We start from the raw sequence: 10,923 nt of genomic DNA on the forward strand, positions 1-10,923 counted from the left end.
CCCTGGCTAAAAAGGATGGCTTAATAAAGAGCATACTGTCTTTTGATGCATGGAGGTTGGTGGGGACATGTACACCTGGCTTATGTGTAATTAGTACTTTGCCTTACTGATAACTAGAAAGCACAAGGGCAGCTGGGAGTCTCAGCAGAATTTCTACATGTTTGCAAGGTGGAGGGATCATGATGTAACACCAGAGCAGCCTGGGCATAGAGAAGGGATGTATAAATCTAGAGCAGTTCTCCCTGGTGTTCTCTCCAAAGATCAAAGCTGCTAAAAAGCATTTCTTGTTCTGCCATCCTTAGGACCAGCATCTCACAGAACAGAGCAGGGTTACAGCCAGTTCTACACTGCCTTGATAGGCTTGTTTTAGTCTAGTCTGTGTCCCTTTCTGCCTGTAGTTCACTGCTGGGTCTTCTTGCCTCTCTTCCCACCCTAAAATCTTGTCACTTGAAATATGCCGAAGGCTGAATTGCTATATCTGTTCTTGAATGTACATGGGAAAATAATGTGAATTTTGTACTTCTCTTTTTTTTCTTCCCCAGAGGTCATGAGTTTTTAGTAGACTTGAATAGTATGAAGCTCTATGATACAACGGAATTTGACCAATTGAGAAGACTGTCGACGCCTTTGTGTACGAATGCCAACCCCAATTCCAACTATTACACAGTCTGGAAATACTTCTGCAGGGATCATTTTGGCTGGAGAGAATATTCAGAGGTAGTTTGGTTTGCAATTTATTTCTTGAATAGTTTTCCCAACTGTGGGGTATGATGTCATTTGTCCTGGAAAATGCTGTCATGTCACAGCTGACATATGGCAACCCCATAGAGTTTTCAAGGCAAAGACATGTTCAGACCTCTACATTACGACCCTGGTATTCCTTGGAGGTCTTCCATCTAAATACTAGCAATGGTTGTCCCTGCTTTGCTTCCAAGACCTGACAAGATCAGATGAGCCTGGGCTATCCAGGTCAGGGCTGGGTGTGGCATTGGGGACACCTAAATGGGAAACCTTAGTCCAAACATCCATCTCAACATGACTCCCACTGGGTATTGTCAGTTTGGGAGCCTTGTTAATGGACCTAAAGCAACTTGCCAAGCTGTGGTGAGGATGAATGGAAAGGACTGATTGTAGAAAGCTTTTGTACATTGAAAAGTGACGTGGGAGAGTGTGTTCCCTCCTCATCCACAGATCCTGCTTCACAGATAGACTAGAGGACTGCAGTTAAAGACATTGCTGGTTATTTCCAATGAGTGCATAAACAGCAGTCTGTTATTCCTCTTCAGTCTTCACACACTCTTCTCCTTTCCACCCATTTTATTTCTGAATTTCTTCCCCATCTGGATCATTCCTCCTTCAAGTTTTTTGCACACCTCTGCTATCTCCTTCCTTAAATCTCATCTTGCTTAAACTCCCCCTCTAGGACTTTGGCAGATAAACCAATGGCTGCCCAAAGGCCTTCTACCTGCTTTTCCCTTTATGACATCATGGTGACTGAGCCAATCACTGCCAGAGCTTTCATGGTCTCTACTAAATCCCATAGTATATTACGTTATGAAACGCTAAATGGCAGAAATTGTGGCAAAAAGTACAGGAGACTAAAAAGTGTGTGTACATAGATGGCACTTCAAAAAACATATATTAATGATGGAGTTGATGTTTCACAAAAGATGTAAATATATATGTAGTCTGTAGGGAGGTGGGATTGTATTTAGCATTGAGAAGCTGAAGCCTAGAAAGAACTCTTAATCCATTTTGTACATTTATGCCAGGCTCATTTTAGGAAAAGCAATTGCAGATCAGATACTTGCAGGATTATGTGTGGATCAGGGTCTCATGTTACCTGCAAGGAAAAGTAGCAGTATTCTCACATGCAGATCCTGCCCAAAGCAGTTGAAAATCAGCCATATTTGCACCGGTCAAACAGATTATTCTTTTTCTTTTTGAAAATAGCCTGTTGTAAGATTGATAGAAGAAGCCAACTTCCGAGGTCTGCCAGAGGTTCGATTTGTTACGTGGCACAACCGTTACATTCTGAACATTAAAGACGGCTTTCAGCAAAATGCATGTGTTCGAAGAGAAATCAAGAAGAGACCCCTCTTTCGCTCCTGTGTTATCCTCATGCCATACTTGCAGTAAGTAATGAGAGCCAACTGTATATAAAGAGGATGCCTGGTACTTAGGACAAGCTAATAATGGTGGTGTATAGTTCTTTTCCTTCCCAGTGGCTGAATACCTTGCTCATACATGTTCATCATGTGCCTCTCATTGGGATCTCTTGGATTTATCCAGATGTTAGTTCCATAGCGATCTTCTGAGGCTGCATATTCAGAACCATGTTTTATCCAACTTCTCTGTAGCTAGCTAGCTCTTCAGTGGTTGCTGCGCTCTTTGCTCTGGGCCCCGGTTTTGTTGAAAGGGTTCTCATTGTTTTCTCCACAGTTAACACATGGAGCATGCTGTGTAATATTTGCAAACACCATATGGGGAAGATTGTTACCAGAGGCAACCAAGATAATGCAAAACTTCTGTATCTGGAATGCCGTAGGCAGGCCATTTTGTGTTTGTGTAATTGAGCCAGCACAGCTGGAAATATCAGAATCCTGTATTTAGGACCATATTGTCCCCTTACATGACACCACTAAGGAGGATTCCAGGCCTTTATGTTAGGGCCAGAATGTCCATTGTCCCCTTAGCGACAGGACTGCCAGGGAAGATGCTAGCCTACTGGCCCAGGGTCCATTGCAATGCTGTAATGATGCTGCTGTCCTGTTCTGGATAGCCCAGTCTTATCAAATCTCAAGCTAAGCAGGGTCAGCCCTGGTTAGTACTTGGATGGGAGACCACCAAGAAAGCCAAGGTCACTATTCGGAGATGTGCAGTTATCAAGCCGGTTATCTAAGTTGTATAAGTAGATTCTTTTAATATTTGATTATAGAATATTTTTGAACATAAAAAGTTATTATATTTTTTTGAAAACTGGCTTCGACTTGACCTGGGTAACCCAAGCAAACCCAATCTCAGAAGCTAAGCAGGGTTGACTGGCAAGTACTTGGATGGAAGATCTTGGAATACCAGAAGTCAGGAGGCAGGGGCAGGCTTTATTCAGCCACCTTTCTGAATATACTCCAGGCCCACAGTAGGAGTCAGTCACCATGACTTCCAGGTGCACACACACACACACACACACACACACACACTTTTTAAAAAATCCCACCAAAATTCCTTCAAGCAAAACAAAGATTTCCTTCTTTCTCTCTTGCTGCTCTCCTATGAAAGTGTATGTGGAAAAGCAGAAATTAGCATTGTAGGTCTAGTTATTTGATGCCCGAGAAATTGGGAGCAATCAGACTTTTCCTCCGTAGCTGTTCAGTTGCAGCAAGCTTCTGCTTTCAAAGGTGACTTTGTCCCATGCAGGAAAGAATTGCATTGGCTTTACTGCTCACCGAAGGCAGGGGGAGACTATAAAAACACAAAGCCATAAATAACTTAAATTGGGCTTGGGGACATTCCTTTTACTTGGAAAGAGCATTACAGAGAGTGTGTGTGTACGTTTGCACACACAAATTGCTGAGTGGCAGTTGAGTTGAGTCACCATCAGTCATTGCCTCTTATCTCTCATGTTGCTGACTTGCCCCAGGTGCAGACAGTCAAGGGTCATTGTGGTGAGCCGTTTGCAGCAGTCTGATTAACAGGGTAACAACGGCAAATATGTCAGCTGCCCCACTGGCATTGGGTAATTTGCCCATGGCTGCCAGGCCTTGTTGGGGTTTCTGTGTTTAAGAGATCCTGCAAGTGAAGTGAATCATAATTTCCCCCATTATTGTGCCACATTGATGGCAAACCACTTCTGCTTCTCACTTGCCTTGAGGCTGGGGTCACCATGATCAGTTGTGACTTGATGACACATACATACATATGGACTGCTGCTACCAATTCACACACCTTTCATACAGTCTTCCCACAGAGATTAGGAACTTTCATCTGTCTTTTAGTTGGGACTTTTATCTTAGCTGTGGAGGTAAAATAATTGACTTCACAGCAATTCCAGGTATTAACTAGCCTAGCATAACCCCTATTCATTTTTACTTCAAATTCAGTTTTTGCAACCATCTGAAATTACTGTCAGTTCTGCAGTGGCTCAGTGATAGAGCATTTGTTTTGTGTGCAGGAGGTCTTAGGTTCAGTTCCCATCTCCAGTTAAAAGTATCAGGTAGTAAATGATGTCAGATCTGAGACACTGCTGAGGCCCTGTCAGTCAGAACAGACAACCTTGCCCTTGATAGATCAGCTGTCTAATTCTGTAAAAGGCACCTTTGTGTATGTATAGGCAGGGCTTTTGTTGAGCAGTTCTGGCTGGCTTGGCGTTCAGGTGGTGTGGCCTAATATGCAAAAGAGTTCCTGCTGGGCTTTTTCTACAAAAGAAACCCTGTGTACTCTACACTGGATCTGGTTTAATTGCATTTAATGGATCTGGTGTAATTAATTATTGCTGAGAGTCAGCTCCCCCTTTTCTTGAAACCTGTAAAGTATATGAAATTTCAAAGCCATAGGAAATTTGGGGAAAAGTGAGACCTGCAATAATTTTCTAAAAGCAATCATTTATATACAAACTATACTAGTTTGTAATTTACAAAACTGAAGCATTTAAATGCCTTAGCTTTCTACAAGCAAAATTTCAAATATACCCAGTATTTGATTGGGTATGCTCCAAACTGGTATATTCTATGTAACTATGGTACATGTATCGGTTTTTCTCATCTGTAAAGGGGGGAGGGAGAGATGAAATTAGAATACAGTGTAGTAAGCAAAAGAGTGTGACATTTGGACAGAAACAGTTTCAGGATAAATTGGCATCTTCTGAATACAGTACAAATGAGTATTTAAATGATTTTTATCATTGATTCCTTCCTCTTCCCTTCCTCCTCCTCCCTTCACCAAACTAGGACTCTGGGTGGCAGCCCTTCCATCCCTCCGCCATCACCCACAGAGACCATTTCCTCACAAGTCTTATCTCCAGCTGCTCTTACCTCTCCTAACTTCTATCCTGAAACGTGGATTAACATGGATCCAGTTCAAGACTTCATTCAAGTGCCTGTCTCAAAGGAAGACAAAAGCTACAGAACCATTTATAATCTCTTTCATAAGACTGTGCCGGAGACCAAATATAGGATTTTGAAAATACTGCGAGTTCAAAACCAGTTTTTGTGGGAGAAATACAAGAGGTGAGCCAATATAAATGACAACATCATTAATAATATTTTTTTTCTTCAGAGAAGGAAAGCAGCTGTGGGGTCCAGCTGGGAGATGTGACTCTAGCACAAGAACCAGTTTGGTGTAGTGGTTAAGTGTGGGGACTCTTATCTGGGAGAACCGGGTTTGATTCCCCACTCCTCCACTTGCACCTGCTGGAATGCCCTTGGGTCAGTGATAGCTCTGGCAGAGGTTGTCCTTGAAAGGGCAGCTGCTGTGAGAGCCCTTTCCAGCCCCACCCACCTCACAGAGTGTCTTTTGTGGGGGAGGAAGGTAAAGGAGATTGTGAGCCGCTCTGAGACTCTTCGGAGGGGAGGGCAGGATATAAATCTAATATCTTCTTCATATGCCTGAATGGGCCCTTTCTCAGACATGTGCTGTTATTCCACACAGTGATACCTAGTCTTTTGTGGAAGCTTAGGTTTTGTGTTGGCTCATGGCAAAGAAATAATAAGCTCAGAACATCCTGTAAGAAGGCAAAGGACACATAAGTTCCGTTAATGTTTATCCTCATTTATTTATTTAAAACTTTTGAATCATAAGAGTTGGAAGAGGGATAGCCAGGGTCATCTAGTCCAGTCCCTGCACATTTATTCTTTTGCCTTCAGGTTGCAGCTGACCTATTGCTACCCAATAGGGTTTTCAAGGCGGCAAGAGATGTTCAGAGGTGGTTTGCCATTACCTGCCTTCGCATCAGAACTCTGGTATTCCTTGGAGGTCTTCCATCCAAATACTAGCCAGGGCCAACCCTGCTTAGCTTCTGAGATCCGATGAGCTCAAGTTAGCCTGGGTTATCCAGGACAGGGCAATGTGGGCATAGAGGTCGTTTCCTGATAAGGTGTCCTGTTGTTGGACAAGTCCTACTGACTAGCTTCCTTCATTTGAGTCAAAAAACCTATCCCAGTAATGAACAGAATTAAGAGCTGTGCAGGACAACTGATAGACAGGCCACAGAGTGGGCTGTGACTCGGTGGTAGAGCCTCTGCTTGCCGCACAGAAAGTGCCAGGTTCAATCCCCAGCATCTCCAGTTAAAGGGAGCAGGTTGTAGGTGATAAGAAAGACCCCTGCCTGAGACCCTAGAGAGCTGCTACTAGTCTTGGATAATGCTGGCTCAGATGGACCAATGGTCAGATTCATTGTAAGGCCGCTTCTTGTCTATGTGTACCAGTCTGCTCAATAAGAGTTTGTTTGGGTGGGTTTTAACCTGTTTTTATTTTGGTTTTTTTTGTTTCCAGGAAAAAAGAATACATGTCTAAAAAAATGACAGGACTTGACAGGATAATGAATGAGAGACACTTATTCCACGGGACTTCTCAGGACGTCGTTGATGGGATTTGCAAGCACAATTTTGACCCGCGGGTGTGTGGGAAGCATGCCACCATGTTCGGGCAAGGCAGTTACTTTGCCCGGAAAGCCAGCTACTCACACAACTTCTCCAAGCGCTCACCCAAAGGGATTCATTACATGTTTCTGGCTAAAGTACTGACTGGGAAATACACGGTGGGCAACCATACCATGAGAAGACCCCCACCGGTGAACCCAGGCAGCATCACTAGTGACCTTTATGACTCTTGCGTGGACAATTACTTTGAGCCTCAGATCTTTGTCATTTTTAACGACGACCAGAGCTACCCCTATTTTGTTATCCAATATGAAGAAGTTAGTAACTCTGTCGTCATCTGAAAGTATTTCACATTGGTAAATTATTCATCGTGACGAACTTAAGCCCAATATTTGTAGAACAGACTTGTGTTGCAGGAAAGGGGGGGGGGGGATTGGGTTGTAAAACTTTTAAAAAGTGTTTGGGAGCAGATTAAAAAAAAAATGAAAAGACCAATTGTGCACTTGCTATTTTATGTGCAAATTGTAAATATTTTCCATTGTTTATAGCTGAGAAAAGCCTGTGCCTTTTGTTATAAACACTATTTATGTTAGTAAACTAAATGTTTTAAAAATTGTGGTTTTATCCAGTGTTTCTTTTGTTGTTTGTAGTCTGGTTGCCTGAATACCGAGATTTGCTTCTTTCTAGGGTTTACTGATGATTTCTCAGCCTCTGCTGCTGTGTTTAAAAAGTAGCTGTGTTAGTACGGGTTAATGCTTTTAATTCATTTGAGAAGGGCCACCTGTTGACTTGGGAAGGTGAAGCTGGAAAAGTATTCTGGGTGTTTCTCTGGTCACTACATCATTCACTGGATTCTGTGCATCCCTAAAGAGTCTGCATTGATACCCCTTTCCTCAGGAAGGGAAACACCCATGGTGCAGATGTTCTGAAAAACCAGCCTTTCCCAGCAATCCAAGCTTAGATCAGAAATGTTATTCTGCTTCCTTGAAGCTGTCTGCAAACCACTGTTCTCCTTTACCTTTTTCCTGGTGCAGTGATACTCATGTTTGGGGCTGGGGGCTTGTAATACAGTTTCCCACCCTTGAGGAACAGGAGAAAAAATGGCGCACATTTAGCATGTGGACTGTAGACCACAAACATTTCCCTAATCTCTGGTGAAAACCACAGATACTACGAGATTCATCCTAGACTGTTGCCTAAAAGTGATGCCATGCCCTCCTAGTCTCGGCAATCTCCAGGTGGCGCCTGGATATGTCTCCCGCTATTGATCTCCAGACAACCAAAATCAGTTTCCTGGAGGACATGGCTGCTTTGGAGGGTGGAGACTCTGGCTTTATACCATGCGGAGGTCATTTCCCTCCTCAAATCCTGCCTTCCCCAGGCTCCACTCTCAAATCTCTATTCCCAACCCAGAGCTGGCAACCCTGCATTCTCCCTAAATTCTGTCCTCCCCCTGTACCACCCCCAGTATCTCCCAGCATTTGTAGAGGCAGTGTAGGGAACTAATGCTACCTGTGTGGGTGATTGCAGCATCTGCAGTCACAGTGGCTGCTGGATGTATTTGAAAAACCATGTTCCAGTGCCCAGTCTTGTCAATGCTGGTAAAGTGGGAGGGAGTGTCAAGCCTTCTTTTAATCTGGAAGAGTCTGGCAACAGGAGGGTAAAGAAGTTCCTTTGGGTTTAGACTTCTGCTTTTTGTTTGAAATGTAATCTTGGACTTGCGTGTATGACGCAGGCAGCCACCGAGAGGCACTGGCTGAGAGCCAAAAGCAATAAAATCACATGCTAGGAGAAAGAAATTTACACTGAGAAGTGTTCCCTATTGGCCTTTAAGCTGTTAAATGCCAGCTTGCAGTTGTTTACGTTGGTTGGGAAATCAAGCTTTGGGGAACTGCTGTTTGCAGACTTCTGATAGTGAGAACCTGAGTCCAGGAATGAGGAATCAAGGGCACAGCTTGCATGCATGCGAATGCATCACATGCCAAGGAGAACCACTGGTTGTCCACATACTCTCTGACTCAGCAAAACGGTACTAACTTAGGCTTTTTGCTGCCACAAGTAACTTCAGAATTTACTGCAAGAAAATGTGATGTTACATGCAGCTAAAATGCATATACAATACCTGCCTCATTGAAAATATGTAACAAAGCTGATGGGGGAAGCCTTTGCCAGATCTGTAATAAATGCCATAGAAGTCTCTGCAAAAAAAACTATGGCTGGAGAATTTCTGATTTGGCTATACTTTCAGCTTATTGAACCCATTAGATCTTGGAATGGGAACAGTTCCATTGTCCAAGACGATGGCTTTAAAAATACGTAGGACTTGAAAGTATGAGGTAGCACTTAGCTGCCTTCCTTTACTCATTCTAAAAGTCTTTATTGAGCTCTTGTTCCTCCTGGCTGGTTGATAATATTCCTAATGTTGGAAAAGTAGGCAGTTTATGCAGCTGATCAGCACTGGATGCTAGCCCATGTGTTGTTCAGTCACACAGTTGAGTCCCATTCTTTGCGACCCACTATACCCCACCTGAATAATATGCTTCCTCTGTGCCTTGATTAGCACATCTGCACTGTTTTTGCAGCCCTGCTTCTTCATGAATTGATCCCATTTCAGCTATGCAGAAAGTTACGTGGTGGCAGCTAATACATAGGAAGCATTTCTCAACCACTGAGGACTAGTGTACTATGACTAGGTACAAACTTGGGTATATTGCAAGCTGTTCCGTGTGCGGACTGAGACCTTAGCAGCTGCATAAGGAGCAATGCAGAAGGTTTAAGGACTGCTTGAAATGCAATTCTGGCAATACAAAAGAATCTGCCTGTAGGGCTTTGCACTCACATGCAGAGAAGAGTAATGATGGCTAGAGATTAGAATGATCTGGGACCACCCAGGACTGGATCTCCACTCTGCCCATGAAATCTGCTTAGGAAGTCAGTGTTGCTGAGAGGCCTGGAAAAATATGCCCTGGCCCTTTAATGGAGTGTTAATGGGCTGATATTTACCCATGCTGTGAGAAGCTTAACTTGCACATATCTACATATTAAGCTTCTATTAAGGAACAGGGCATTTTCCCCCCCAATAGGCCTCTTGGCAACACTGGCCAAGGAAATTGTGCAGATCACCGGAGAGGTGGCAACTAAATCTTCCAGACGAATAAGTATATACAGAACGGAAGCTGTGCAGTCCCATGGGTGTTTTTTTTACAAGAACATGCATGAAGTTGTTGCATTTTGCTGACTTAGTCTTTTGGTCCATCAAGGTCAATATTGTCTATTCACACTGGCAGGGCCTCAAGGCAGAGATCTTTCACATCACTTCCTACGTGATCCATTTAACTGGAGATGCCAGGGATTGAATTTGGGGCCTTCTGCATATACAGCAGATGCTCTTTCACTGAGCCACAGCCCTTTCCTGAAATTAGCCTTGCCGGGTGGTTTCATATTTAAATCTGTCCCCCAGGCACAGGGTTGCACTAAAACAGTTAAAGCCCAGACCTTCAAAAACAAACCACTATATCATGCTCTGCTGCACCCCTGCCCGCAATCTTTACTATGGTTATTCAAATGGTTATTCCCCCTAACGGATGGCACCAGTGAAAGTGGCTTCACACACATAACATCTCTAGTGAAAGATTTGAAAGAATGTGCTATAAACCGGGAAGTCCCCAATGACTCTCAGCTTGGCTGCAAAATCTTTGGCTAATTTTAGGCAATCTGCTCCCTCTACTTTGACCCCTTGATCCAGGATTAGAAGCAACGCTGCAAGGTAGCCTACCTCATGAGTTTGTTGCAGGCCTTTTTTTGTAGCAATTAGGCCACACCCCCTGATGCAGCCAATCCTCCTGGAGTTTACAGTAGGCCCTGTACTAAGCCCTGTAAGCTCCAGGAGGATTGGCTACATCGGGTGTGTGGCCTAATATGCAAAGACATTCCTGCTACAAAAAAAAACCCTGGTTTGTTGTAACATACAAACATCACTTTTAGTCTCCAGGTGGGACCTGGGAATCCCCTGAAATTACAGTTCATCTCCAGACTACAGAGATCAGTTTCCCTGGAGAAAATTGATGCTTTGGAGTGTGAATTCCAGGGGTTTTCTTGTAGCAGGAACTCCTTTGCATATTAGGCCACACACCTCTGATGTAGCCAATCCTCCAAGAGCTTACAGGGCTCTTCGTATAGGGCCTACTGTAAGCTCCATGAGGATTGGCTACATCAGGGGTGTGTGGCCTAATATGCAAAGGAGTTCCTGCTACAAAAAAAAGCTCTGGTGAATTCTATGGCATTATATACCCCCGAAGGTCCCTGGCCTCCCCAGGCTCCATTCCCA

The 10,923-nt window shown here is 43.7% G+C and overlaps 1 protein-coding gene across 2 annotated transcripts in view; it reads left to right on the plus strand.

Moving 5' to 3' along the window:
• TIPARP (TCDD inducible poly(ADP-ribose) polymerase) overlaps positions 1-7,209 on the plus strand; it is a 28,461-nt gene extending 21,252 nt beyond the window's left edge. For both annotated transcript variants that reach the window (XM_060242377.1, XM_060242376.1), the window contains exons 3-6: positions 543-717; positions 1,954-2,135; positions 4,947-5,225; positions 6,490-7,209. In XM_060242377.1, coding sequence (XP_060098360.1) covers positions 543-717; positions 1,954-2,135; positions 4,947-5,225; positions 6,490-6,937 — 1,084 coding nt within the window. In that variant the 3' untranslated portion in view covers positions 6,938-7,209. The remainder of the gene's footprint in view (positions 1-542; positions 718-1,953; positions 2,136-4,946; positions 5,226-6,489) is intronic.
• Positions 7,210-10,923: the final 3,714 nt, after the last annotated feature.

This window comes from Heteronotia binoei, chromosome 6, assembly GCF_032191835.1.
Source record: "Heteronotia binoei isolate CCM8104 ecotype False Entrance Well chromosome 6, APGP_CSIRO_Hbin_v1, whole genome shotgun sequence".
Lineage (NCBI taxonomy): Eukaryota > Metazoa > Chordata > Lepidosauria > Squamata > Gekkonidae > Heteronotia > Heteronotia binoei.